The sequence below is a fragment of the Amphiura filiformis genome, chromosome 4 (genome assembly GCF_039555335.1).
Source record: "Amphiura filiformis chromosome 4, Afil_fr2py, whole genome shotgun sequence".
Taxonomy (NCBI): domain Eukaryota; kingdom Metazoa; phylum Echinodermata; class Ophiuroidea; order Amphilepidida; family Amphiuridae; genus Amphiura; species Amphiura filiformis.
Genome location: NC_092631.1, coordinates 15,581,051 through 15,606,216, shown reverse-complemented (window position 1 = coordinate 15,606,216; position 25,166 = coordinate 15,581,051). Strand labels below are relative to the sequence as shown.

The window sequence follows — 25,166 nt, the reverse complement described above, 5'->3', positions numbered from 1 at the left end:
AGTTCTGAGTTCTACTCTTGGAAAACAATAATTCTGAAAGTACAGAAACATCTTTTGTTTGTTTCATTTTAAGTTCAAATAAAGCTTTGGTAATCATCTGATAACACTTTAACTATAAAGTCACTGTCTTGGAAATGCTTATTTTGTCTAAGAAGTTTACGAGTTTCTTGAGTTCTTCTTTGCAGTTCATTTTCTTTGCATTCCTTTTTTTTTCATTATTAACTCAAAACTGTCAAATGGCTCATAACTCCAAACTTTGAGCAATTTTAAACTATTAACTTTTTTAAATTCCAAACTTGAAACGTCAATACCCGGAACAGAAAACTTCTTGTTCTGAGCATTCAAAATGTTTGTTTTGATTTGTTTTAATTTCTTTCTTAGGCTTGAGTTTCTTGGTAGTCAGGCTGGTTGTCTTGGTAGCTTGCTGACTGTTGGCTGTTTTCAAATAGCTGTGCTCTTGGAAGACTGGCTTCAGTTCTTCACATAGTCTTTCAGGTAATTTGGCAGTTTTACTTGTCTGCATGATCTGGTTGTTGGTTCATGAGTTTGTCCGGTCTGTGGCTGACTTGGCGTGGTGGATTCTTGTGTTGTTACCTGTTTTGCTGGTTCTTTAGTCTTTTCAGTTTCAGTTTTTCAGTTTGTACAGGGTTAGCTTGTGGATCTTGCTCCCCGTGTGGTGGCGTATTCTCTGTTACAGTCTTTTTCGAGGATGGTGGTTCTTCTTGGGTCTTTTTAAGATGCACCCTGTTGCGTCTGTATGTTGCGGATGATGTATCAACTAGATATGATCTTTCATCTAGTCTTTGCGTGACGACTGCTTTCTCCCAGGTCTTTCTGCCTCGAACCAGTGGTTTCATGCGGACAGTATCACCCTCTTCAAGAGTAATTAAGTCTTTGGCTGACTTGTTGTAATAAGTCGCTTGTTTGTCTTTTCTTGTCTTCATGCTGTCTGTTTCGTCGATCACTAGGGACTGTAGCAGACTGGCTGTAGTTGGTAACAATGTTCGTGTTCCACGATTCATGATACGCTGTGCTGGGCTGGTTTGGAGTCCTTGTGATGGTGTGTTACGGTGATCCAACATTGCCAAGTATGGATCAGTGCCTGCTTTGTGGCTTTTGGTAAAGAGTCTTTTGGCTGTCTTGACTGCTGACTCTGCCATGCCGTTTGCTTGGCTGTTTCCAGGACTTGATGTCAAATGTTCAAAGTCCCAGGAGGTCGTAAACTGTTGGAAAATCTCTGAAGAGTACTGAGGCCCATTGTCTGATACCAACTGCACAGGACTACCATACCTAGCAAAATGGACTTTGAGTTTGTTTACTACGGTTTGGCTTGAAGTGTTGGGTAAGATCTACCTCCCAAAAATTGCTATAGAAATCTACAGTGATCAAGTAATCTGTGCCTTGCCAGAAAAATAAATCAGTGCCCACTCTTTCCCAGGGCCTACTTGGCAGAGCATGGCTCATGAGAGTTTCTTTGGGTTGGGAAACCTCATAAGTGCGACAGACGTCACATGATGAGATACGGTATACTGCTTAATGTCATAACTCATTCGGGGCCAGAATAGACATTCACGTGCTCTTCTAAGACATCCGTCTATTCCCAGGTGAGAGGTCTGAATTTTTGTCAACATTTCAGACCGCAATTTCTTCGGCACCACTACCCTATTGGCCTTAAAGATAAGTCCGTCCTGGACTGCCAATTCATCTCTATAGCTAAAAAAATGGTGACAGCTCTTCTGGTAACTTGCTGCGCTCCTCTGGCCACCCTGTTATTATAACTTTCTTGAGTGCTTGTAGCGTTTCATCGCGCTCAGTTTCTTGCTTGATTTATTCTAATTGCTCATCGCGTATGGGCAAGAAACTCACCATATTAATTTCTTCTAATTTCTTCGTAAGTGTTCGCTAGTTTGTTGTCAGTTGGCAGGAAAGCTCGTGATAGCGCGTCAGCAATAACCTGCGTTTTACCTGGGCTGTAATGGATCTCATAGCTGTAATTCTGCAATCTCAATAGCATGCCCTGTAGCCTTTTAGGTGCTTTACTTAGGGGTTTTTTCGCTATCATTTCTAAGTGTTTGTGGTCACTAATAACAGTTGTATGTCTGCCAAATGTATACTGGTGAAACCGGGTAAACGAGAAGACTACTGTCAGCATTTCTTTTTCAATTGTTGCGTAATGGGTCTCCGTGTCCGTTAGCGCCCGGCTTGCATAAGCGACCGGTATGTCATTTTGTAAGAGCACAGAGCTTAGTCCTTTGCTACTAGCGTCACACTGTATAGTGACTGGTTTACCCGGATCATAATAAGCAAGGATGGGATCGCTTGTGATCATTTGTTTTATGGCTTCAAGTGCTTGTTCCAGTTCTAGTGCCAGTGTACATCTTGTTGAAGAAATCGACTCAAGTAATTCACAAATCCTACGAGACGTTGAACGCCTGCTGCATCAACTGGTGCGGGCATGTCAGCAACTGCTTTGACCTTCGCGGGGTCAGGTTTTAGGCCTACATTTGTAACTAGGTGACCTAGAAATGGTAGTTCCTCTGCTCTGAAGATGGATTTCCGCTTGTTTAATTTTATTTGCTTCTCAGTACAGATGGAAAGTAGTGCTTTCAAGTTATGATCGTGATTCATAAGTGCAGCTTCATTTGTCTCACCTGTTCCATACACCAAAATATCATCTGCGACACAGACTACACCGTCAAGGCCTGCTAGAGCCACGTGAATTCTCTGTTGAAAGATTTCCGAAGAAACTGAGGTCCCAAATGGTACTGGCAAATGTAGTGAGCATACTAGACTCCTCATCCAGCTTGATTTGCCAGAAGGCAGAACTCAGATCAAGTTTGGAAAAAACTTTTGCTTGGGCTAAATCTGGCAAAATATCATCAATAGTGGGTAACTGGTAGTGGGCCCTCTTTAGGGTTTTGTTGAGGGGTCTGGGGTCAATGCAAATGCGTAGATCTTTGTTACTTTTCTCTGCGACTACCAGTTGACTTACCCATCGCGTTGGCTCTTCCACCGGTGTGATTACTCCCTTTCTCACCATGTTGTCCAACTCAGCTGTCACTTTAGTCTTAATTGCGTGTGGTAGTCTCCGTGGTGGCACTATGGAGGGCTCAACCGTGCTATCTACCTCCAAGTGTACCTCTCCTGGGAGGCAACCTAGTTCACCGTTGAACACATCAGAGAACTGTTCTTCAGGCTTCATGTCTTGTTGCTTCATGACTTGCTGTTTGATTACCCCTCCCTACATATATCCGCCTAGTTCCGCCGTATTGAGGCACATGGCGTGTTAAAGTGGTGAGAAACATCACAACTTTTCTAATACATGTACCTGTACCACACAAATATACTGCCAAGGTCGACGCAAATATCATCTTCCGTTTTAGCTAGTATATTCTTAGCTGAAACAGTGACGTTATTCTGAAAACTGAACTTTGTTTTATGTTGATAGAGTGCATAAACTTAAATCACAGAGTACTGTTACACGTTCTTATTCAGGTTCTTATTTTGGGTTATTTTTAATCAACACTGTCCTTTTCAAACACTTGTCACTTTCTGGTCTTGTTCCTTCCTCTCCCACACATTTTAATGTTCGTACTTTTCTTTTGCCGTCGTTCTATCTATCATATAATTTAAAATACGATTTTAAATATGATATGATTCACACTTGCCATATAAGCGTTAGGAGAAGATGCACACGGCTTAAAGGTGGTACTACACCCCTTGATAAATTGTGTGATTAATTTTGCATTTTTCTCAAAAAAATTACACCGGTAACAAAAGTTATGTATATTATAGCGGTAAGGAATCCAATTACTTCACTGAAATTTCATTTATTCAAGACAAGTGGTTCATTATATATGTTAAGAAATGAGGTACATTCTATTGGTACCTCTTTTCTTATCATAAATAACGTACTGCTTGTCTTGAATCACTTAAATTCCAGTGTAGTAACTGAATTCCTTGCCCCTATAATATACATAACTTTTGTTACAAGTGTGTAATTATTTTTTGAGAAAAATGCAAAAATAGTCACAAATTTATCAAGGGGTGTAGTACCACCTTAAGTGTTTGATCTATGCTTTACTTTATTATTACTTTTTAAAATTTGGACATGTCCATCATAAATGATTACTATTGCTACTTAAAACATGCACTTTAAGGTGTGTACGACGTTTAGGTAAGAGGTAGATTGGATGCTAGGATTGGATGACGTCACAATGCCCCTTCCTGATATCGATTGAGTAGACTGTGTATACTCTCAAACTTACACAAAGACTGGATAAGAACAGTTAGTAATCCACACAGCCCATCCACTCCGTCTTTTACCTTGTCAACGTCTACGCCGAATTACTAATAATGGGGAAGTATTTGGATTTGATGCTGTTTGCACACGAAAGCCCGCTTGCTTCCGCATTTTTCATGTTCGAAAACCCCTCTCTTGATAATAACGCAATCACGCTTCTTCTTTTGCTTCTTCTGGTCTACAATGCCTTCATGTGCTTCACCATTATTCCAAACAAAGTTGCCTTCCTCATCCTGATCATTAAGATCAATCCACGCTGTAACGAACTTGTTTTTACCCTTAACTCCACCGCTAACCATTGCAATGTAATCACCAAGGAACCTGTGCTCATCGCCATCTCGGACAAGATGACTAACAAGATCCGCGCCGAGACTTGCGCATTCACGTTTAGCGGTTGCCCAGTTGACCTTTTTCCCGTTATACATATAACACGCGCCATTGTAAGAAGTCCACATTTCCGGACACGTCGCATCACACTCTACATCTAAAAAGATAAACAATAAACAAAGGAAATGTGCGTCTTTTAAGGGATATGAATGTCCGGTTACCTTTAGAAATCTACGGATCTTGGGGTAAGATATTTAATGCTTTGTGTACTACTCGATATTTTCTCAAAATATCAAGAGATATTTTAAGATCCATTGAACCAACTAGGCTTGTTTATACTCATTTTCATGCAATTTCATGCTGATTCCAAATATGGGCATGAAAATGTACAATTATTTTAAATTTTTAAAATATATTTGAAACTTGCCGTTTGTAGAATAGCCTAAGCCCATTATCCCCATGATATGTCATAGACATGTTAGAAGGGCCCATATTCCCCGGTAATCTCATGTCAATGATTAAGAGAACTCTCAAACTATCCGGTAGTTTCATGTCGTTTATAGAAGAAACCCACTATATCAAAAACAGGTTAAGCCCCCTATCCCGCTGGTAGTCTCATGTTAATGACAATGAGAGATCTCAAACTCTCCGGTAGTCTCATGTCGTTTGTAGAAGAAGACAATATCTTTGCTAGGGATGGTAAAATGACCTCACATGACATCGGCAGTCTCATGTTTATGTCTGATTTGGTTTGTAGAATAATCCCCCGATACCTGCTGTTTGAGCTTTGCTTCTCTAAGCCAATGGAAGACTGCATCTGTCATACCTATTCATAAAAGAAATTCGAGGTCATGGAGGCTGTTGTACAGAAACAACTTCAGAAATATCGCCTTGGAATCCAACTGATAACATGGCAAAAGATCCGGCAAGCTGCTTATCTGAATTAAGAGCTACCTGACAGATCGTTCCATCAAAGGTGTCTTATCTGGCCAGTAAAGTACTTCCTCCATCAAATCATCAATTCCCCAGGGGTCGATATTGGGCCCACTTTTGTCCTCTGTCTTCATGCATGACCTGGGTGATGAGTTTGCAACCAACCCTACCTCTACGCAGATGATTCCACCTTATTTGTGCGATTACATCTGGAGACAACCCTGAAGCCGTACACTGCTCGCTAGCCTGAACCGATCCTGCCAGTAGATGGTTCCGTGAGAGCATGGCAAGGTATTGACAAGCTGGAGTGGTGCCTTCAGATCTGGTGGGCACAAGCTGGTGTGCATTTTGTAGAAGACTGTTGCTGCAGCCACTTCACGTCTTGATGGACAGATGTGATGTTTAGCTCTGGGCCTTCCTCTGGATAGAGGCATCCTAGTAATCCTAGAGATGGCACTCATCCAAGACAGTGTGGCATATTCCATCACACTGCGAACTTGAGCCTTGTAATCGGTTGCTCTGTCTCTGACATCAAGTTTATTTACAACTCTCCTCGGAGTGCCCAGCTTCTGTCCTGCTCTGGACGAGACGTTGGAAATGTGCTTTATTCAGTTCAGCTTGCTGTCGTCTGTGACTCCCAGGATACCCTCCCCTCCTTCTCAGCCAGTTTGGTGGTACCAAACAGAAGATCTAGCTTAATTAGATTCTGCTTTCTTGATATTGTCATTGCCTTTAGATATTGATGGTCATCTTCCATCTGTCTGCCCAGATCTTCATTATCTCATTCATTCGCACTCTGCAGTTCACGTTTGATATAGCCAACCAGATGGAGCAGTCGGAGACATATCTGACAACGACGCACCGTCCTTCAAGAACAGAGTGCATAAGCATCTTATTTCACGTGTCTGATGCTTTACTGTACCCCTTCACTTTTGTTGTTCCTAAGCTGCTGTGAACCACTGATTGTCCGGCCCATGTGACATGCATGAGGAGTGACGCACGTCAAGAACTTAGGCACTATCAACCATGGGCTATTGTTCATTTTAGCAAGATATATGTAACGGACATATTAGAAAGCCCACAATTCTCCGGTAGTCTCATGCTAATGATTTAAATGAGAATCTCAAACTCTCCGGTAGTCTCATGTCGTTAATAGCAGAAAACTATCACCAACAGTGCTCTATACAGAAGCAGGAAGAAGTATGGGCTTCACCTTAAAAGACTCACCACTTCTGTAAAATGCATGCAAGTCACCAAGCACCATCTCAACAAGTATTCTATAGATGGAAAAACACAGACTCTCTACAAAGACTGCCCACAAAGAAAAGCAAATCAATCAAGGTGGAACGGAGTCAGAGAACTTGAACAAAGAGAGCGACATCTGATACTGAATGAGATGTGCAGAGGTCAAACAGACAGAGCAGGCCTTGGTTTCAAAAAGAACCAGAAACTGTTAAGAGACATGAAACCCCAAGAACACAGGAAATGCCTCACTAGTCTGGTAAAAGACGTAGATGAAGATGACATGCTTGTGTACCTCTATGGCTGCGCCAAACAAGGACAATGGCTCAGATGGGACTCTGCCATGCAAGTAGATACATCTTGGAAGAAGCTCCTTTATGTATGGACACCAGAGCTCCTATCTTTCCATGTCAATGCCATCCACGACCAACTTCCATCACCAGCTAATTTGAGACTCTGGGGAAAGACCAACCTCTGATCCTGCCATTTATGTCATCATAATAACTGCACTCTATTCCATATCTTAAATGGATATAACTATTCTCTGCAGAGTGGTAGATACAACTGGAGGCATGATCAGACACTGAAAGCTGTAGCAAATGGCATAATGCCCTTCATTGAAGAGGCAAATCAGAAGTCGAACACCCCTCCAGAAGATACCCACTATATGACCACTATCAAATTCCGCACTGCAGATGGTGTAACCTACCGGAACCCAGCACTGCCTCTTCCAAAAAGGGACTCAACAAACCTGTTACAGAAGGCCAATGACTGGGAATTTCTGATGGATGAGGAACATAAGCAAGTAGTATTTCCTCCCATAATCACAGAGACTGCAAAACGTCCTGATATTACAATCTATTCTGAAAGGACCAAAACAGTTATCATCATTCTCCATGTGAAGATAAAGAAGACGAACCAGCACAAGACACTCAGACCTAAATATGCCAAGTGACACTTATAAATATTCCTCAACGACACTTTTCATAGCTGTACACTAGTCCTGCCTACGGCCTAACATCACCCCGGGTGGACCGTTGCAACGGTGTGGCACTTGCTAGTATAACAAGCTGATTTTGTTTGTGTGTTTATAGTTAGACCGCAACAAGGTGATTTTTCCAATTTTGTCAACTTCCAAGAGAGAAATACACCAGGAGTGCTCATCTTAAGAAGGATGAAATTAGACTCCAAAGATGACCGCGCTGGTGATCTCTGATGATGGTTTAATTAAATCTATCTCTGAGGGAAGCGTGACGTCCGTGCGCACTTAAAATCGATTTAACCCACCAGAGTCTGGTCCTAAGTCCAGAGACCTCGAAGAATCAATTGATGCCTACCCAAGACAAGGAGATATGCAGTTCAAGAAATACTTCCCAAGACACCTTCAAAGAGGCATTATAATGGAGTGCTCATCGAAGGTGACTGCGCTGGTGCTCTACCAATGAATTACTTCTCTTTGTAGGCATGGTAAAAACATCCCATATGACACCGGCAGTTTGATTTCGTTTGAAAAGACCCCCCACACACACACACACACACCCGCACACAACACAATATAATAGTCCTGCTGCCAAACGTAATTTTGCCACAGAATTTTCTTTTGATGTCCATGGTTTGGTTTTGATGGATATTGCTTCTCAAGACAACCAATTTCAAACATACGTTTACTGGACCTCTGTCAGCATTGAGCATTTTGAGATATGGCGTGTGAGAGTTCACACAGAGGTCAAAATTCAAACTGCTCAAATGCTGTTGAAAAGGTCTCCAAATTATTCCTCGTTAAATCCGTACATCAATTTCACGCCGTGGTGCAATGTATTGCTCGTGCTTAATAGATACGTGCCGAGCTGGGTCGTAAATATTATACGTATTGTAATATTAATTGGTAAATTCTGAGGGTAGCTACTTTTTGTGATGTCTTCACATACCTTCACAATGTTCATAGGATGGGCAACATTCTCCATCGATGTATTCTGGTTCACAATTTTCACGAAATTCACAGTCCATAACAGCACAGATACGCTCACCATTAGAGCACACGCAATTCACTTCACATGGATTGGACGATGGCAGAGATTCGCCTTCTATACATCCACCGGTAACATCTGTAATTTAAAGCAAAATAATTGAATATTGATCATAGTGCCGTAAGCCATGATACATTTGCATCGAGTGCACGTCGTATTATCCGTACATTAATTACACGCCGTGTGGCGATGTATTGCCTGTGCTTAGATAGGTACGTGTCATACACTCTAAATTACAAGGATTTAAAAATAAATCCTTAAGACTGTAGTTAGGGACCAATCAATTTTAGATTTAAAATTAATCTTATAGATTTGAATTTTAAATCTTAAAGATTTAATTTTAAATCTTAAAGATTTAATTTTAAATCTTAAAGATTTAATTTTAAATCTTAAAGATTTAATTTTAAATCTTAAAGATTTAATTTTAAATCTTAAAGATTTAATTTTAAATCTTAAAGATTTAATTTTAAATCTTAAAGATTTAATTTTAAATCTAACACTTGATTGGTCCCTAATCACAGTCCCTTGGGATTTATTTTAAATCCTTGAAATTTAGAGTGTACTGGGGCGTAAATATACAGTACGTATTGTAAAACTGATTGGTAAATTCTAAGGGTAGCTACTTTTTTGATGTCTTCACATACCTTCACAATGTTCATAGGATGGGCAACATTCTCCATCGATGTATTCAGGTTCACAATTTTCGGGAGGAGCTCTACAGGACATAAGAGCACAGACACGCTCACCATTAGAGCACACGCACCCCGTTTCACACGGCTCAGAAGGTGGCAAAGATCCGCCTTCGTTTATAGGGTTGCCGTCTGCATCTTTACATTCACTAGTAACGGCTGTAATTTAAAGCAAACAGAGGTTTTAAAACTTTAGTGCACAGTATTTTCTGAAAAATAATATTATGTCAGTTGTGGAAGGATTTGGAAACATATTTCACATCCACAGCAGAAATCACGCGTATTTACGCATTCGCACAAATTCCGTACCCCATTCAAATGCAAAGAGAAAAGTCCAACTCGTACAAAATCTTGAAAACGTAATATGATGATTTGATATAGAAAACCCGATATTATCATCTGGTAGTGATAGACGACGAAAATATATCCTTCTTATTATGAGAAATAATTCAGTCTGCATCGTCCTAGCGGAAACTTTAAGGTCAACAATTCAGTAAAATTGAGAAAACTTTGTTGAAATAAAAACAAATACCTACCCCATCAGATGAAATATTCACAACGAATACAAATTCGTCACTTAACTTTATTTTACCTACCGGGATTCAAACTAGGAACCTGAAGCATATAAGTCTGATACCAATTGAGCTAATGAGGTTTATTCATTTGATCAGGTGCTTTAAGAGAAGGGGTATGAACGTTTGGACAGTATTTATTGTGGGACATTAGAGCACATCAGACATATCGAATTGCATTCTGAATACGAAGAATGTCCTTCTGATATCAAATAATTTTGATTTTTTGAAATTCGCAATGTAATACACATTTTATGGCAAATCATTAAAATTGATATTTTTGATATTTAACAGTACTCGAAGTAAACTTTATAAATCTGATGATTTATATTTGAAGTGTATGTAGGTGGGATGAAAAGCCGACGATCAATTTAAAATTTTGACCTTTCGTATTGAAGCTATGGATTTTTTTCCCAAAAAACCAAAAAAAATTAGGTCCTTTTGGGAAAAAAATCCATATCTTCAATATGAAATGTCAAAATTTTCAATTGATCGTCGGCTTTTCCTCCCAGCTACGTACACTTTAAGAATATATCATTAAATTGATAAAATTTACTTCGAGGACTGTTATATCTCAAAATGTGAAAATATCAAATTTTATTAATTTGTCATAAAATTTGTATTATATCGTGATTTTCATAAAATGAAAATTATTTGATATCAGAAAGACATTCTTCGTATTCAGAATGCAATTCGATAGGTCTGATGTGCTCTCATGTCCCACAAAAAATACTGAAACGCTCAAAACGCTCATTCCAGTTCCCTTAAGTTAATACAAGCAATATGTTGATGACTAAACCTGAAGTGCATCTTTTTTACGGATATTGATCAAATATTGATAACATTTACTATAAATTTTATTTTTCTTCTTTAAAAAGTAATTTAAAAATCAAAATTGTAGTAATGATTGAATTCAAAAGTAGTATTGTTATTATTATAATTATACTAGCGGGCCCCTACTAGCTGAGCAAACGGGAGCGATCACTAAAACGGGAAGAATTACTGAACAGGTGACCAAAGGCTATTAAGAGTTTTCCACTTTTCAAAACGGGTCAAAACTTAACTCTTTTTTTTTTCAATTTTGACCAGAATTGTGGATATTTTAAAAAAAAAAAAAAATTAATTAAAAATGAGAAAACTTGGTCTAGTTATGTGTCTTTAATGTAATTATCGTCAATTTGGATATTAAGGGTAAGTTGTAATGGTGGACCGAAAAAATTGACATGGAAAATTAATTTTGGGGCTTTTCTCAAAAACTGCTCGTTTTTACAGAAATCTTCCGTGCTAGTTAGATTCCTGGCATCAATTCCTTTCTGAAAATACTTTTATGTACTTATCGATCATCATTACTTTTTAAGATACAATACAAAGCAATGTCTAAAATTTTCTACTTTGAGTGATCCTGCCTGTCCCTTAATGTATGGTTTTGCGAATGGTAAGTTTATGATATTAATATGGATCTTGCTTAATAGTGTAAATCAAGAAAAATATTCTTATCATGTTGGTGTAAGCCTACATATACCAAGGCAAAGTGGATCGGTACTAATTATGATGGGACACCCTGTTTGGTCCACCTATAGCTATTTGAACATCGCTAGACATGGATCACCAAATACACTATTGAATACCTAGTGGAAGAAGGCCCCCAACTCTACTATTTCACAATAATGAGTAAGATCCAGCATTTTATTGCTATCAGAAAGTTCTTCCTTTGGTGTGATAGAAGGGATCAAAGCCACTTTCTAAATATTCCAGTACACTGGTCCCAAAGGAAGAAGTATAGGCCTTTTACAATTTTTGGGTAATCTAGTCCCGGTATTTTGATCCAGTACACAAGTTTCATGCACGGCAATTTTTCATTTTTAAAAATACTAAATGGGCCAAATTTGGGGTTAACTTTGTGTCTAAAATAGACCAAAAGGCAGATGCAAATCGTAAATTTTGTCACAACATATCTGTCGACTGAGCAGGGGAGGGGACTGACTTGCCACCCTGCCCTAATCTTGGTGCTGATGAATTTTGAAATTGATGGGGGTGGGTGTTGGAAACCCAGTTGGGACCCAGTTATGGCCGACTAAATTCTAACCATCACTTGGCTCGTTGGATTCGTCTATAGTTACTTCACAAATTTAAAAAAAAATGAAATAATGATAATGATGCAGAACGTACCCACACATTGGCCTTCGTGTGCAAGTTGTAAGTCAACATCAGCATTGTGACACTGAGCTGCCTCCAGAAGACATGGATTATCATAGGTAACCCCATCACTTCCACACTGGGGGTTAAATTCCCTAGTACATATGTTAGGGCATTCTATAAGGAAAAGAAATAAAGAAAAAATGAGAATCTTTCAACTACTATGGAAATGGGTACAGGACGTTAGTCCGACACGCCGCTAGTCCGACACTCCGCTAGTCCGACACGCCGCTAGTCCGAATCTGAAATGCACTGCACCAGTCCGATACATCGCTAGTCCGAATCTAAAATACACTCTGCCAGTCCGACACGCCGCTAGTCCGAAAATGAAAACCATTGCGCTAGTCCGAAATTGAAAACCACTGCGCTAGTCCGAATCCGGAAAACACTCCTTCAGTCCGACACTGCGCTAGTCCGCAACTAAAAAGCAGTGCACTAGTCCAAAACTGAAAACCATTGCGCTAGTCCGAATTTGAAAAACACTTCGCTAGTCCGAATCTGAATTGTGGAAACACTACGCTAGTCTGATATTCGGACTCGCGCAGTGTTTTTCAGATTCGGACTAGCGCAGTGTTTTTCAGATTCGGGAGAGCACTGTAGTTTTCAGTTTTGGACTAGCGCCATGATTTTTAGTTTCGGACTAGCGCAGTGTCGGACTGAAGAAGTGTTTTCCAAATTCGGACTAGCGCAGTGTATTTCGGATTCGGACTGACGGCGTGTCGGACTGAAAACTGTGTCGTAATTATGCGTGACCATTGGTAACCAGTGCAGCCGGCCCTGTCCATATCCATTAATAATCGTCTAGTGATCATGTGATGTTTATTTATTAATGCAAAACACTGTTTTGTCTTGCAAAATATTGAAGCCAATATAAAAAGTAATATCACCTCATTATACACGGAAGTGAAATCAGTTTTAAAAGGATTGTTATTGAGTGAGACTCTGAATAAGAAACAAGGTTGCAAAAAAGCACGAATATTTTGTAGCAGGCTGTTGTGGTGAAGTGGTTAACACATTTGCCTTTAGTACCAGAGGTTCAATGTTCGAACCCCTACTGTTTTGTTTTGGAATCTTTTTCTCTCTTGTTTTGTTATGGGGTTGAGGGTGTGTGTGTGTCATTTATAGTTATTTTTCAATATCAATGCAATACATTTTGAACAATGTCTTCCCTTCAATTTTTTCTATGCGTTTATCAAATCATGAGATTCAGCCATAAATACACGAATGATTTTCCTTTCAAATCTGATTTTATGGCATATTTGTCATTTCTTGGAATCAGCCAAATTTGAGAGCCTCTTTGATGTCTTATTAAGACATTAAATTCCCCGTAGAACAGCTGTAATGGTCAACATAATTGGTGTTTTCTTTTTCTTTCATTTTATCTGCTTCAAATGACCAGAAAAACTTCATGGCAGATATTTTCATAACTTTTGGCAAAAAATAACGAAATTGAAATAAGGCTTTAACGAAATTATAAAACCTTGGATTAAGAAAAAATAAATAATAAAACTGAGTTAAAATAAAATCAAAAGTAAAATAGAAGTACCCTACCGGGGTTCGAACCAGGAGTGTATGGTTTTAGCGTCCACCGCTAAGCCATACGAGAGGCTAAATTGGGTTTAAAAGCAATCTTATTGTCACTCAGTGGCTCACTCGTGTATAATATTTCTGGAATTAATTAAAAATTTTCAAAATAATGTAATACCAACATTTATGCGGACTTCAAAATTGTTTGAACGTTGGTAGCATTTTTTTTCAAGGTAGATGACCAACAACGTTTATTTATAGGGAAAACAATTAGCCGTCTAATATAAACGGGAGCGATCACTAAAACGGGAAGAATCACTGAACAGGTCACCTAAGACTGTGGCGATTTATATCATACCGGTACAGTTTTTCTACTTTTCAAAATGAATCAAAATTTAACTTTTTTTTTCAATTTTGACCAAAATTGTGGATATTTTAAGGTATTTTAAAACAAATTTGAGACAACCTGGTATAGTTTTGTGTCTTTAGAACGCACATATGCAATTTGGCATGGCAAATCAATTTTGGCGCTTTTCACATAAACTGGTCGTTTTGCAGAAATCTTCCGTGCTAGTTGGATTCCTGGCATCATTTCCTTTCTGAAAATACTTTTATGTAGTTATCGATCATCATTACTTTTAAAGATACATATACCAAAACAATGTCTAACATTTCGCACTTTGAGTGATCCTGCCTGCCCCCTTAATGTCATACTGTAGTTACTGTTCATTTTCCTATACACAATACACAGTGCTCTCACCATTGATGTGTGGCCTCTACAAACAGTGTATGTTAGAAAAATAACCGGACAATATTGTTTGTACTCTCTGAAATTCTAGAAAATAGAACTTTGTATAAACATGTCCTAAATTTTTAGCTAATTTAGATATTGGGAAATTTTTAGTGACTATCACTCACTTGTTGACCGCTGTGTAAGCTAAATACTGAGTAGGTATGTTCGTACTTCCCTGATATGTAAATGACAGATAACAGCAAAAACAGCTCCCATATCTGTCCATAACTTTGGTAAGTGCAGCGAGTCAGGGGATTTCAAGTGGGTGATTATTGATTGGCAAGTGCCATATTTGGGCATAAGTGCAGTCCACCATTCAATGTGGAGGATAGACTAGACTTTATCGATTGATTTTGCTGGAGTAATTTCCTGTTAACCAGGTTTAAGTAAAGCAAAGGTCGAATCATGTTTGCTGTGCAGTATAACTGCACTATGTATGGTTTTGCAATTGGTAAGTTTATGGTATTAATATGGATCTTGCTTAGTGTAAGTCGAGAAAAATTTTCTTATCATGTTGGTGTATGCTTACAAATACCAAGGCTTGGATGGGTACTAATTACGATGGGACACCCTGCTTGGTCCACCCAAGCTATTTGAACATCCTTAGACGTGGATCACCAAATACACTATTGGATACCTAAGTGGAAGAAGGGCTCAACTCCACCATTTCACAATAATGACATGAATGAGTAAGATCCAGCATTTTATCGCGAGGAGAAAGTTCTTCCTTTGGTGTGAAAGTAGGGCTCAAATTCACTTTCTAAATATTCCAGTACACTCGATCATGGTTTTCATGGAAGAAAGGCCCAACTCCATGAAGTAGGGCCTTATTGAGAATAATGAGAAGGAGTTAAGCCCTTCTTCCTTCTAGGTATTCATTGCATGCCTGGTTGTCACATGTTTATATTATGCGCCATTCCAAAAGCATGCAGAGAACATCAATAACCATATCGTATTTTTTTGTTGCAGAAAAAGCCATTTTTTTAAACGTCTGACAATTCAAGTATTCTTACCTTGCGTGCTGCAAAATTCCCATTGAGTGTTGCTACTACCCCAACCAGATGCTATACCAACATATTTCACATCCCCGGGTTTCACATCCTCTGAACAATACGGCGTGGATATAAATGCAGGTTGCCCAACTCGACCAACTAGTAGTAGATTAGTGCCGGGAACAAATTCAACGAAAAATTCTCTTGCCTCGGTGGTACTCAACACATTGGGAGTGTCGAATCTGGTCCATTGCTGGTGTGAATTGCACAATATTGCCGATCCTTGATTGTTCCATCCACCAATAACTTAAGACAAAAATAACAATAACAATAATAGTTCATAACATTTACAATGTGCATAATAGAAAGGTTCCTAAACGGAACCCACTGATAGTGGTTACGCCACTAGCAACGATTCGTTATATTTGCCGCAAGTGAATTGAACGTTGAGACTACAGGCTGTGACTAGACGAGAGTACAAGCAGATGACAGTTCAAACATGGCTGGACTTGAGCGGCTGCTGTTACCACGGAATAGGCCTGGAAGCGGCGCTAGAAATTAGCATGAGGCCACATTGATATGTAAATAGCGTATTGTTATTTAAATTTGCGCCCAGACGTATTGAGGGCGACAGTCATGTTATCCAGACGGAGAATGGCTGCATATATGCCGGGCATGTGAATTTGCTAAGTGAAGGCTGATAATCACCTTTCTGTATAGGTGATAAGCTAGTATATTTCGTGTACCAGTTGGTTATAACAAAAAAATAGTATCTTATTAAATATATTAAATGTATAAACTTTGAAAGTTACATGAATTTGAAGAGCAGAGCTTCGAAATCTAGATAAGTCAGGTGATGTGAAATTCTGCTGCGTGACCCCCTCTGCGTGGTAGAATTATATTCATAAAACATTGAATTTAACAGATATCATGGGCAGCCAACCACGATTTATCAGCATTTAAAATATATGTTAATTAACAAAGATAAATAATAAAGAGTACAAATGGCAATTAACTAGTAAACAAGCCTGAAATCTTAAAATGTTGCCACGTGTTTTCCCGAACACATGATATGTCACCATGTGACCACTATTCAGATTTACCGTAAATATTTGGAGTATGCTTGCACATCATGCACATACACTGTGCATTTCATTACCTTAGTATAAAATCAATAATTCATGCTGGGAGCCAAGTAACATTGTCTGCTCAGCGCAGATTGGTATTTTATTTTACTTGAGAGCATAATAGAAATACATAAAACGAACCATGGCGCCATGATGGAAGGTCAGGTCGGGTATCAAAGGTTATTATAACTTAAATACTACTTGTATTTCTCACCTTGCCTCTGTCACATATTTCCTTCATATTATTGACAGCAAGTCCTAATTTTGACTTTGCTACTGCAAAATGTCATTTCATATCAAATTAGTAGACTTTCTTTGAAAAAACATATCACTGGTGCCTGATGGGAATACCCGTCCGCCATTTCATTAAACTGGATCGTTTTCGCCTGGTTTGCGCCCAGATGTATTGGGGGCGTGCTATACTCTCATTGAACAGGCAAAGTTCGCAAAACTAACAACGTTGTTATTTGCCAAACTCAATTAACATGATCTAAGGGGCCGAACATGAATTATTCATAACGAGCTATAACGGATCGATAACTGGCCTCACTTTCTAGATAGTAAACCAGCTGAATTTTTCATAGATTTTGCGTTGCTAATAGAACAACCGTGAATTTAGTGTCACCCCCTTGCTGTTACTACTGAAGAAGATCCTCGATTTCAGCTGTTTGAAGAAGATAAAACAATGGATTTTGTTGCCAGTTCTTACAGTAAAAGCAGCAAGAAAGAAGGGACGTATAGTGAGGCTAATTCCAGTGTATGATGACCTTTTGAGTTCCCATGCAAAGTTTTTTTAACTAATCAATGAACAAAACGTATATATAAATGAAAGATATAAAAAAATATAATACTTCTTTCGAGGCTCCGTGTTAAGACTATTGGTCTTTGGTGACATAAATTCCCAGTTACCTCGGGCCAATAGCTTTAACTACTTTTTTTTCTCAAGCCAGTATACTATTGCCGCCAATTAGACCAATTCGAATACTAATTGACACGTGATGAAATATTTCACCTCATACAACCTACCTATTTTTATTACACCTTTGTCTTGTTCTCTATCATTGGGTAGACCGTCGTTTGTCGGAGACAAAAGAATGTAAGCATCATTGGGTGCTGTGACTTTAAAGGTAATCCGTTCAGTACCAGGAGGAAGTTGTGGAAAGGGATATTGAAAATCCGAGTTCTGTACCCTTCTTGACCCATAACTTTCGACAGTTTGTTCTAAGCACGTCTCTGCAGTTTCTGTTTCTGCAATAAAATGTATATAAAATATACAGACTTGACATTTAATATGGAATATTTTTCGCAAAATTCCAAGACTGGTCTGGACGGAGTCTGCATAGACCGCACGGGCTAAATATTAATTAGGGTGTGTCGGGAGATGGTGTAAAATAATTGTTTGATAGAAAATGTGCTTTCCATATGTTTATATTATGGTGCTCATAATGTAGCGAATTTGCCTAAAATGGCGGAATTAGAGATGCTGAATTTGAGCTTTGTGGGGGACACAATTTCGGACTTTATGCAACATGGTTCTGTTATTATCAAATTTATAGGGGTTTGAGGTGATATTTCTTAAACTTCGTCAGCAGCTGGCATTCATGACAGCAAAAATACACTTACAATGTACCAAGGTTTTGAACAGGGCAGAAGCTTAAAATATGGCTCTTAAAAGCTGTACGTACTCAGGAAGTTTGAATGGCCCCCTGAGGTCAAATGTTATAAACTTACGGTACAAAAACAATTGTGCGGATACCTGGTTGTCCAATGAACTCACACTCTTTCTTTGTGTACAGTAAGTTTATAACATTTGGCCCCAGGCGACCATTCAAATTTTCTGAGTGCGTACCACTTTTAAGAGCCATATTTTTCAAAGCTCCTCCCACTTTCAAAACTGGTAGTTCATAGGTGCATTTCAGTTCTGACAAACACTTATTGGTTCAGCAAGATCGCATCAGACCTGAATAAATTTGATAATATCAGAATAATGTTGCTCAAATTCAGAAATTTCAGAAATCAAATTCAGTCTCCTTAAATCCGCCATTTTAGGCTAATTCACTGAATTATGAGCGCCATAATGTAAACTAATGGAAAGCACATTTTCTGGCAAATAATTATTTTAAACCATCACCCGACACACCCCAATTAATATTTAGCCCGCGTGGTTCATGCAGACCATTTCTAGACCAGTCTTGGAATTTTCCGAAAAAAGTATTCCATATTAAATGTCAAGTCTGTAATATAATATAATATAATATAATATAATATAATATAATATAATATAATATAATATAATATAATAATAATATAATATAATACTAATCAATAATAAAATAAAATATAATAAGAAGACTAACGAGTATAAGGAGAATATCTATGCTATAGATAAGAAAAAGCAAAAAATAGGCCCAACTCCATGAACTTGAACCCCATAAAAAAAACAATAACCATATCGTATTTTTTTCATCCGTCTGACATCGACAATTCAAGTATTCTTACCTTGCGAGCAAAATTCCCATTGAGTGTTGCTACTACCCCAACCAGATGCTATACCAACATATTTCACATCCTCTGAACAATACGGCGTTGACATAAATGGATCTTGCCCAACTCGACCAACTTGTAGTAGATTAGTGCCGGGAACAAATTCAACGAAAAATTCTCTTGCCTCGGTTGTACTCAAAACATTGGGAGTGTCGAATCTGGTCCAGTCCTTGTGTGAATTGCACAATATTGCCGATCCTTGATTGTTCCATCCACCAATAACTTAAGACAACAAAAATAACGATAATAATATTAGTCCATAACATTTATAATGCGCAGAGCACCTTTTGGCAACAGAATAAGTTTATGGTCCAAATGCGTGCGCGAATTTGAACTAAAGTTGGGGCTATACAGGCGTCAACAGGGGGTGATTGTATGGACCATCCTCCCTGGTAAAATATTGGGGAGATTAATCCCCCGGGATCTTAGCCTATGGTTAGGTGTCATCAAGGGCAACACCAAGATCTCTAGCAGAATTTGATGCATAATTTTTAAAGCTGCCAATATGTATAATTCACATCATACAACCTACCTATTTTTGTTATACCAGTATCTTGTTCTCTGTCATTGGGTAGACCATCGTTTGTCGGAGACAAAAGAATGTAAGCATCATTATGTCCTGTGACTTTAAAGGTAATCCGTTCAGTACCAGGAGGAAGTTGTGGAAAGGGATATTGGAAATCCGAGTTCTGTACCCTTCTGGACCCATAACTTTCGATATCTTGTTTTAAACACGTCTCTGCAATAAAATGTACATAAAAATATAACATAATATAATATAATATAATATAATATAATATAATATAACATATAATATAATATTATAAAATATAATATAATATAATATAATATAATATAATATAATATAACATAACATAACATAACATAATATAATATAATATAATATAATATAATATAATATAATACTAATTAATAATAAAATTAAATATAATGTCAGTGTCACTACTATCCCAGCAAACACAAAAACGTTTAAAAAACGTTTTAAACCAGTTATATTTTGGATTTTGGAAAGCAATAAATGTTGGGTTATGTCATGATGTAAAGGTCATGAAAACGTTTTAAAACGTTTTGTATAAAAACACACTGCAACAATATTTTTGAAATGTTTTCAAAATATTATTGTAAACTATTTTTTGCAAACATTTTTGCCAAATATTTTGTCAACACTTGAATAATATTATGTTAAACTATTTGCAGTAGGTAATCAAAAAACTTTTGTTAATGTAATGAAAACGTTTTATACCTTTTATATACCCTTTATATAACCCGACATCTAAACGTTTTCGGACAACTGTTTATAAGCTTTTGCGAATGATGTCGAAAACGTTTTGTATTTGCTGGGATATAATAATAACTTTAATAAAACGTGCCCATTTTGGATTCAATAACTGTTTAAGTTAACATGTTAATGTGCTTTTTTTGTTGCATAAGGTATAATTTTTAAAGAAAATATGCCGAAATTTATAATAAATTTGATCAATATCCATAAAAACTTTTTTTCTGTGGATTTGGGGTAATGATCCCAAATCTGTGAAGACCCCACATACAAACAGTGGATAATATTAATGCACGTGTACGTGTGCAAGAGGCGTCACCACTGCCATGTTATATGTGACAGAAGAGGCATTTTGAAGTCAGATCCCATACCGCCGAGTGGTCCTTAAATGACATTTGACCCCAATTCTTTGTACACCATATAGGCTATTAGCTATGAGCTTCACGGGCTATAGCCGATGCATGTGCAAGTGACAGTATTGTACTATGTAATTTACGGAAGCAGCACCATTTTGAAGGTATTTGTTACATACCTGAAATTGTCCCTAAATGAGCTTTGAGCCCAATTCTTTGTACACTCTGGCTATATTCAGAAGAAGAAGGACAGGAAGGCGGCTATGCTTGAACGCGCAAGAAAGAGTGCACAGCGCCCGAAATACGAAGTTTTGGAATTTGAACTAAAGCCATTATTTTGGCTCATCCATTGATAATATTATATATTTTAAATACTTCTTTACTCTAAACCAAGAAATAACGGTCTATTAAAATATTCTATTTGAAATTGAGCAGAGCATTACATTGTGGGATACCATGCTACCTGCCTAGGAAATCGCAATCTTAGTAGCAAATATTGAAAATTGGATGGGAACAAAATGCGCGTATCGAGATGGCGGTCGAGTCCTGTTCTCTGGCTTTAATCTTGATGTGTGCAGCTGCAGGGGTATGAGAGGAACAATAAATAGCGATTCGGTATGTATTATGCCACATCACTCCTCTCTATGTCATACATATATTCGCCCAGTCCCAACTGTACCACAATTGGGTATCACGAATCGTTATATATGTTGCGCAGTTAATATTCATATATTCCTTTATATATAGGATGCTTCAGTTTTAGCACAAAAATATTTCATTGTAAACCCGCCTACTCGGCTATTTCAAAAAGATCAGACTTCCTCAGAATGTGCTATAATTAGCATTAAAATCAAGTTGTTTTTTACGTATTTTAAAAACACTTAGCCCGATGACGAATGCCGCCGTGATGCCACATGTTCAATTATTCTCCTCGTTTGAGTGATCACTCCCACTCCTCCCTACGCCATACTTAAATTCGCCAAGCCCCAAAAAAATTACATTTGGCAAAGGTGGGGCTCGAACCCACGGCGCTAGCATAGTCATTGAACGTCAGTGTATCATGGTTTTTTGATTTTTGATTTGATTTGTTCGGGGTTTTTTTTACAACCCTGGATAACCCAAGAAAGCCTCTATTGAAGCTTATTTCCATTGGGGTCCATTTGAACACCCGGACGGGTTGGGAACAGTCAGGGTTAACACCCTACTCTTTTCGAACCTGGCTGCGATATACATGTACAGGTATGGTTCTCTGTACACGGGACCGACGGCTTAACGTCCCCTCCGAAGGACGGAGTACTTTCATACCCAATTCTAAATGAACCATGGGGAGAGCGGAAGTCTGAATTTAATCTACAGAAATTGCCAATTAATTTCAGACTTTTTTTCCAAGTCAATATCCCAGCAAATCGCCACCGCCGGGAATCGAACCCGGGACCTCATGCACTAAAGGCAAGTACCCTAACCATTGCGCCACGCTCTCCCTCTTTTAAGTTTATGTTTATGTGTTGAATTCTCGAGCGAATACAGACAATACGAGGGGCATATGACAGAATGATACATACATAATACATAATCGCTTTTGATTTCGCTGAGTGTGCTCATCGCGTTGGTTTGCAAGGTAGGTAGTCAGTCTAACATTTTTCTTGTAAGACGGTGTGGAATGTGGAATTTACAGTGAAAGTCCACATAAGACCCCAAAGTTTCTTTCAGATATTAAAAGATTAGATTCCCATAAAGACGAAACAGTAATCTTTAGTGGGGACCTATGTAAATTTTACATAGTTTTCATACCCTTTTCGGCCTTTATTTTGACTACATTCAGAAAATATTTTGGCGTATATTTCTCTGCCTCCTAAACCATATAAACTGTAGCATGATTTGGTATCACGAATCGTTATGTTCAGTTAATATTCAAATATTCTTTTATACATAATTATGATACTTCAGTTTGTACACAAAAAATATTTCATTGAAAACGCTTCCCCTCGGCTATTTTAAAAAGGTAATCAGGCTTCTTCAGCATGTGCAATAAAATAGCATTAAAATGTTTCTTATTCTAGCAGCCTTTTAGAAACGTTTGGTGAATCGCGGCTACTGCTGTATATCGCTCCCATTTACTCAACTAGCTTGGACCCCCCAATGAAGCGCGCGTATCACGCTATGTAATGTCCGAATGAATGAATGAATGAATGAATGAATGAATGAATGAATGAATGAATGAATGAATGAATGAATGAATGAATGAATGAATGAATGAATGAATGAATGAATGGTGCATAACAACTGAAACATAATACAGTGGACTTTAAAAATAAAAGATATTTACCTTCGGTGGCTATAGCAGACCCTACCAAGCCCACTATGCACATTAGCGAGACAAAATTCATCTGAAAAAATAAGGTTGAAAACAATCAACAACATGGGCATACAAATTTTTAAAGTACTTGGATATCCAAAGAATGTGACCGCAAGTTTAGAGTATCTCTCAGCAGAACTTACGTATCCGGAAAATTAAAAAAGATCTGAAAAAAGGTTGAAAAAACAATTCAACAAAAGTAAAAATATAAAAAGATCGTGACCTTGAGTTTATATGGAATAGGCCTATCTCACAGCAGAACTGGAATTTAGTACGTGTCTGAAAGATCTGAAAAAGGTTGCCGGAAGCCCTAACTCTAACCCTATCCATAACCCTATCCATAACCATGATAACCCTAACCAATTCCGGAAAATACGGTCACCTATACTGCTAGTGGCTAACAGAGAGTGGCTAATATTTAAAAAAAAAACATCCAAGGGCCTGATAGCTGCATATCTTTAATAATTATTAAATTAATAAATCATAAATTAAAAAACACCACAATAATATATAAACAATCCGATGTAAGTTGATTTAAATCTGAATTGTTACAATTATTTCAATATCTAATATCACTGAGGAACATCATACAGAAAACGTTTTAATTTTAACATTTGTCAAAGAACACGTTAAATATGTCTACTTTAGAGAAGGTTGCCACAATAAGTGTCAGCCCGAATCGTGGGTTGCATAATTTTTCTCTTTACCATTAAGCACCACATCGAATTTGGTCCTATAGAACTATCGGTTCCCGGTTAGGTACCGATGACTCTTAACATCACACCCTGGAGATGTAATAAATTGAATTAAGCATAAGAATGAACAGTTGCATAGTATTATTGTTTTTCATTTAAATTTTAAAAAAATATATGTACTGTAAAAATGTTCAGGGCACGATAAAAAGGCTCATCGGTACCTCTTCGGGCACCGATAGCGCTATCGGACCAAAAAAGATGTTGTGCCTTAGTTTCTGTTGGACAGTGTTTATCAATCAGTCATGGAAACCAATATCGAAAATTCATTCATTTTTTCCTTAAGTTGTTTAAAGAAGCAGTTAGACATCTCGGGAAGTTTTAAAGAAACCGCTTGATGGATATAAATAACACTGAAATCTGGTTATTCCCTCGAAATATTAAAAAATTACCAACATAACGTAATTTAAACTTACCATGACAAAGGGTTAGTGATTCAGATGCTTCGTCGAAAAGATCCGGGATAAAGATGTTCCAACTGAACTGAAGCTGGTTATATGCAGTGATATTTATACAGAAATAAAACTGGAAATAATTTTAATCAGGTTTTTGACGTCACTTCACTGTTGACCAATAAGATGGGTCGTTCTTTCTTACCAAACAGTCTACATGAAACTAATCGCCCAATTGGCCAGGTCTTTACCGTTTACTGAGAGTGACGTACTCTATAACCAGATAAACCATTCTTGCATATGTGCTGTATTACAAACCAAAGCTACAATAATTAGGAAACATATATGTCACGTGCTTGTTGTTCTGATTTTTACTTTCCGTAAGGGATGAAATCCAAACTCGACCGGCAGTTTCCTACTGGTTCCGCCCGGTTTCCATTATTTAGAACCAATAGAAGTCAAATGGAACCGGACGGAGCCGGCGAGTTTTAATTTGGTCAAGGTACATTGTTACGACTGAATCTGTGAAAGGAGTAGCATTTTTAGTGAAAAGCACAAAAATTCACATTTTCGGCCATCATAATTGTGTATGACCACGAATTGTTCACGTGACATTTGTGCCACCAGCCCATGCTTTTATAATCAAGTAACATCATCGTGCTATGTATTTGCGGAAGCAGCACCATTTTGTATTGGTAACATATACCAGAAATGACCCCTAAATGACCTTTGATCTCAATAAAA

At 37.9% G+C, this 25,166-nt stretch overlaps 1 protein-coding gene across 3 annotated transcripts; it reads right to left on the bottom strand.

Annotated features, from left to right (window-relative positions):
- Nucleotides 1–3,496: 3,496 nt before the first annotated feature.
- On the bottom strand, nt 3,497–24,582 carry LOC140150589 (uncharacterized). 3 transcript variants are annotated; one of them, XM_072172631.1, is made up of 10 exons: nt 24,447–24,582; nt 23,249–23,309; nt 19,805–20,011; nt 19,228–19,494; nt 17,755–17,976; nt 15,623–15,907; nt 12,263–12,406; nt 9,477–9,680; nt 8,734–8,910; nt 3,497–4,787 (listed from the first exon to the last, which is right to left on the bottom strand). In XM_072172631.1, exons 1-10 carry the CDS (start codon nt 24,447–24,449, stop codon nt 4,351–4,353), a joined length of 2,007 nt encoding a protein of 668 aa, XP_072028732.1. In that variant the 5' UTR covers nt 24,450–24,582; the 3' UTR covers nt 3,497–4,350. The 3 variants fall into 3 exon arrangements, with proteins under 3 accessions (XP_072028732.1, XP_072028731.1, XP_072028733.1); XM_072172630.1 differs by lacking the exon at nt 24,447–24,582 and adding an exon at nt 23,986–24,036; XM_072172632.1 differs by lacking the exons at nt 12,263–12,406; nt 24,447–24,582 and adding an exon at nt 23,986–24,037.
- Nucleotides 24,583–25,166: the final 584 nt, after the last annotated feature.

Coding starts and splice junctions, on each gene's coding strand:
- LOC140150589 (XM_072172630.1), bottom strand. Junction 12,407..15,622: donor GGAATTTTGCAGCACGCAAG/GTAAGAATACTT, acceptor TTTTCCTTATAG/AATGCCCTAACATATGTACT. Junction 4,788..8,733: donor ATCCTATGAACATTGTGAAG/GTATGTGAAGAC, acceptor TTATCTTTTTAG/ATGTAGAGTGTGATGCGACG.